At 48.9% G+C, this 4,106-nt stretch overlaps 1 protein-coding gene across 1 annotated transcript; it reads right to left on the minus strand.

Annotated features, from left to right (window-relative positions):
* Positions 1-1,150: 1,150 nt before the first annotated feature.
* LOC147697278 (uncharacterized) lies at positions 1,151-2,872 on the minus strand. Its single transcript, XM_086933328.1, has 2 exons — positions 2,449-2,872; positions 1,151-2,160 (listed from the first exon to the last, which is right to left on the minus strand). Exons 1-2 carry the CDS (start codon positions 2,870-2,872, stop codon positions 1,151-1,153), a joined length of 1,434 nt encoding a protein of 477 aa, XP_086789454.1.
* Between the last annotated feature and the right edge of the window lie 1,234 nt (positions 2,873-4,106).

The following is a 4,106-nucleotide window of genomic DNA, read 5'->3' on the forward strand; positions in this document are numbered from 1 at the left end:
AGCTACCAGAGCGTGGTTGCTGCGGTGGGAGGGGTGAGCCAGAGCAGCCTCTCAAGGTTTTTGCACAATTTCCTTGACGCCATGTTGCATAGGATGGAGCATTACATTTCTTTTCCATCCACCCATGCTGAACTGTTTGAAACCATATCTGACTTCTACCAGATGGCAAGATTTCCCCATATCATCGGATGCATTGATGGGACGCACATCCCCATTTGTCCCCCTGCTGCCACGGAATACATTTACCGCAATAGGAAGTCAAGCCACACCATCAACGTGCAGGTGATTTGCAATGCCAAGAACGTCATCACAGACATTGTTGCAAAATACCCGGGAAGTACCCACGACTCATATATATTTCAAAACAGTGGCATCTATGCACGCCTGACTGCAGGGGAATTTGGTGAAGGCTACCTCCTAGGTAAGAGACAGTGTGCAACACCTATTACACCTATTGCAATAAGCAGTACATGTATGCATGTGAGTAAATGTTACCCTTTTCATTCTAGGAGACAGTGCATATGCCCTCCGCTCATTCATACTCACCCCCTACCTCAACCCCTCAACACCCAGCCAAAGGAGATACAACCGGGCACACAAGAGCACACGCAATGTTGTTGAGAGAACATTTGGTATATTGAAAAGTAGGTTCAGATGCTTGCACAAGAGCGGAGGTGCAAGGCAGTATACCCCCATTACCTGCTGTAAGATCATTGCCGCCTGTGCTATGTTGCACAATCTGGCTGTTAAGAAGGGGACTGAGGTGGAGTTATATGACTATGAGGATCATGACGACGACATTGCTGTGCCTGAAAGACAACCTGCTGGAGTGTCAAGACCAAGTGATGGCAGATACAGACGTGATGACATAGCACGCAACTATTTCTGAGTAAGTGAAGACACTGAGCTATAGTGAAAGCACAAGCTTCTGTTTAATTAGATTTGTAAAGATTTATTGAAGAACAAAAGTGCAACAGTAAGCATTTGACATCAATGCTCACAGTGAGCAAACACACTCAGACAGGTGTAGAATCCACCAACCATAGTTGTACATAGTCACTTGGCTGGTTGCAATGGCACAAATGTGCAAATAACACTGTATTAACTATAAATCAAATGTCCATTGGCAGTAGACCATCGTTACAACTGTTCATTTTCGCACACGCTTTGCACTGGCAGGTGTCTGTGGCTCAGCCTGTTCACTGGGCGTTTGGCCTATAGCCTCACCCTGTCGCTTGCTTCTCCTCCTTGGCTCTACGCCATGGGGGCTAGCTGTGCTGCTCCTACTGGTGCTACCTTCAGTGTCCGGCACGTCTACAACAGAACTTTGTGCACTTTGTGCATTGAGTAGGGCCTCCAGCGCACTGGCCATTCCAGCTATGCCCCTTGTCAACTGGTTGCTATTATGAGTCAGGACTACCTGACTATTGATGCTACGCCTGCATAGCAGGGATGTGGCTGGAGCCAGCTGCTCCATGGATTTCTCTGTTCTCTCTGCGCGCTGCCTGTCCCTGCGCCTTGCACTAATATCAGAGTCAAGTTTTGTGCACAGTTGCTGTATGCCTGTTGCCATGCTCTTGTTGACTATCACCAGCTCTTTTATGCCCTTGCTAATTTCTTCCATGTTGATGTTCATGTTTCGCATTTGTCTTTGACAGGCCATGATGCCCTTGCCCTGCATCCTCTGAATCCTGACCATGGCTCCCTCCAGGCCTTTGAAGACACTGGAACCCTCCCCATGTGGACCTTCATCCCTTCCTTGCACTGTGCGCCTTCTAGTGGTACCTGGTACAGGCTCTGTGCTAGGCTGCAGTGTGGCAGTGATGTGAGCTTGTAACAAGTTAAGTGAGTCTTCACCCACCATTTCATCAGCACCTGTCTCCATTTCCGGCAGTGGGGGAACAACATGCCTCCTGCCAGGGTGTGCAACAGGTGTTTCTACAACAAGGGATGCATGCATTTCTGGTGATGAGACCAATAGTGGTGACTGTGAAGGAATTGGGGAGCCCTGCATTTCTTCACTGATGTCAGTTTCTTGGGAGGGTGGCTGCCCACTCGGAACACCTGTGTCCTGGGATGCACTGGGCCCTGGCTCCTGACTGTCATCCCTCTGGGGTGCCGTGCCTTCTGCCTCCTCAGACTGCCTTCTGGATGTGAGACCTGTGGACATATGAGCACATATCAGCTAGGTGTAAATGTGTCACAGCCACTACAATTAAACATGTTACATTGCACTTTGTACATGCTGCCTGCCCTTCATTTTGTCAGCATTCATTTGAATTATGTGTTGGTTACAGTGCTGTGTGACATGGTCTTTCAATGACTAACTACATGTAACATGATGCATTGGTACAGTTTTGCACAGGCACCATGGGACTGGGGTAACTTAGCTGCAAGGGGTGAGGGATGTATGGGGGTGGGAGGGGGATAGCTGTGCATGCATCTTACCTTTTTTTTTTGCAGATTGCGCAGAGCTGTCCACTTCTCCCAGTCCATGGACACTTTCAGCCTCCAGGGTTGTGGCTACCAGCTCCTCCAGCTCGGTGAGGGGGGGTGCAGTGTTCTTTCCTCGACCTGTTTGCTGTGACTGTTTGTGGCGGTCAGCCAATTTTTTCTTCGTGAGGCTCCTTAGGTCATAGAACCTCTTCTTTAAATCTTCAGTGCGTCTGGTGGTGATTCCCACTGCATTTACTTTATCTTTGATTTCCAGCCAAAGTTTCCTTTTTGTTGATTCTGGCACAGTTAGGGACTGCTTTCCAAAAAGTCTGTGGTGTACCTTCACCACCTCCTCAACAAGGAGCTGTAGCTCCAGTCTACTGAATTTAAGCTTTCTTTTCCTTTCAGCCTGCTCAGTGTCCCTGCTGCTTTCCATGTTGAAGTTTTCAGTGAATTCACAAGCTCTGTCTGCTGCTTCTGCTGCTCCCAGTCTCTCGGCTCCAACTGCCTTTCCTGAACCTTCTAATTAGTTGCACCTGCCTGTGGGGCCACTCCCTGGAGAGAAGGGGGAGGGTGGTTGCACCTGATTGGCTGTTGTGTTAAGTTTCACTTTTGTTTGTTGTCCGTCGCGGGAATTACCGATCGGTATTTACCGATCGGTAAATACCGATCGGTAGATACCGATTGGTAATTACCGATCGGTATCTACCGATCTGTTAATACCGAATTTTAAGGATTCGTTAAAAAATCCAGATGTTGGTACCTACATCCCATTTACCGATTTTGAAATACCGAATCGGTAAAATTCGGTAATATTCGGTATTTCAAAATCGGTAAATGTGATTTACCTACATCTGGCCCTGAGTGTGGTAGGAGACAATCCCACCAAGCCACCATTAATGGGTCCTGACCACTTCTCTGAAGGATACAGGTGTCAGTCACCCCACATGCTGGCTACGCCAGACCAGTATTTGCTAGGTGAAGTTGTAATGGGATGGACAGCCTGGGCAGACCATTGCCTGCCCTGTGGCTTTGATATCCCTAGAGAGGGGGAGTACACTTACCCTGAACAGGGTGATGCTCAGTCCTGATCTACTACTAGATTGTCTCCTAGGCAATGAGCTCCCTGAAGTAGCAAAGGACATATAGGGTCAGCTGCCCGGGCTCATAAATAGCCCAGAGATACTAGGGGTACTGTCCTTAAGCAGAGGAGACAGAGGCCCCAGAGAAGAGGTAAAGAAAGGAAGAGGAGGCCACTCACAGGGAGGAGACACGAGAGACAGGGGCAACAAACTTAGGGTGACCTTCTCCGGCCCTAGATTGGCACTGGTGAACCCACCACTGTCCTAGAGAGAGAGACTGTGAGTTAGCCCTAGAAGTCCTGGATTGTCATGCATCTGTTCAGCCTCATCGTGTCAACCCTGAGAGAGGACAGAAGGAAGAGTGGAAAGAGGGTGTCTTCGACTTGAGGTGGTGACCACCCACTTAGAGGAGCCAAAGAAGTTATCAGAAGCCAAAGAGCTGCTGAGTTACCACCCCACGGCTGGAAGTGAGGCCCACAATTAACTCTAAGGTAGCATATCCGCATGTCAGTGAAGAGCTAGGATCATGATTCTGGCCTCTGAAAGCTGTCAGTTGCCTCTGCTGGTTGTGTGCCTGTGGGCAGCACT

Source organism: Lissotriton vulgaris, chromosome 8 (genome assembly GCF_964263255.1).
Source record: "Lissotriton vulgaris chromosome 8, aLisVul1.2, whole genome shotgun sequence".
NCBI classification, from domain to species: Eukaryota; Metazoa; Chordata; class Amphibia; order Caudata; family Salamandridae; genus Lissotriton; species Lissotriton vulgaris.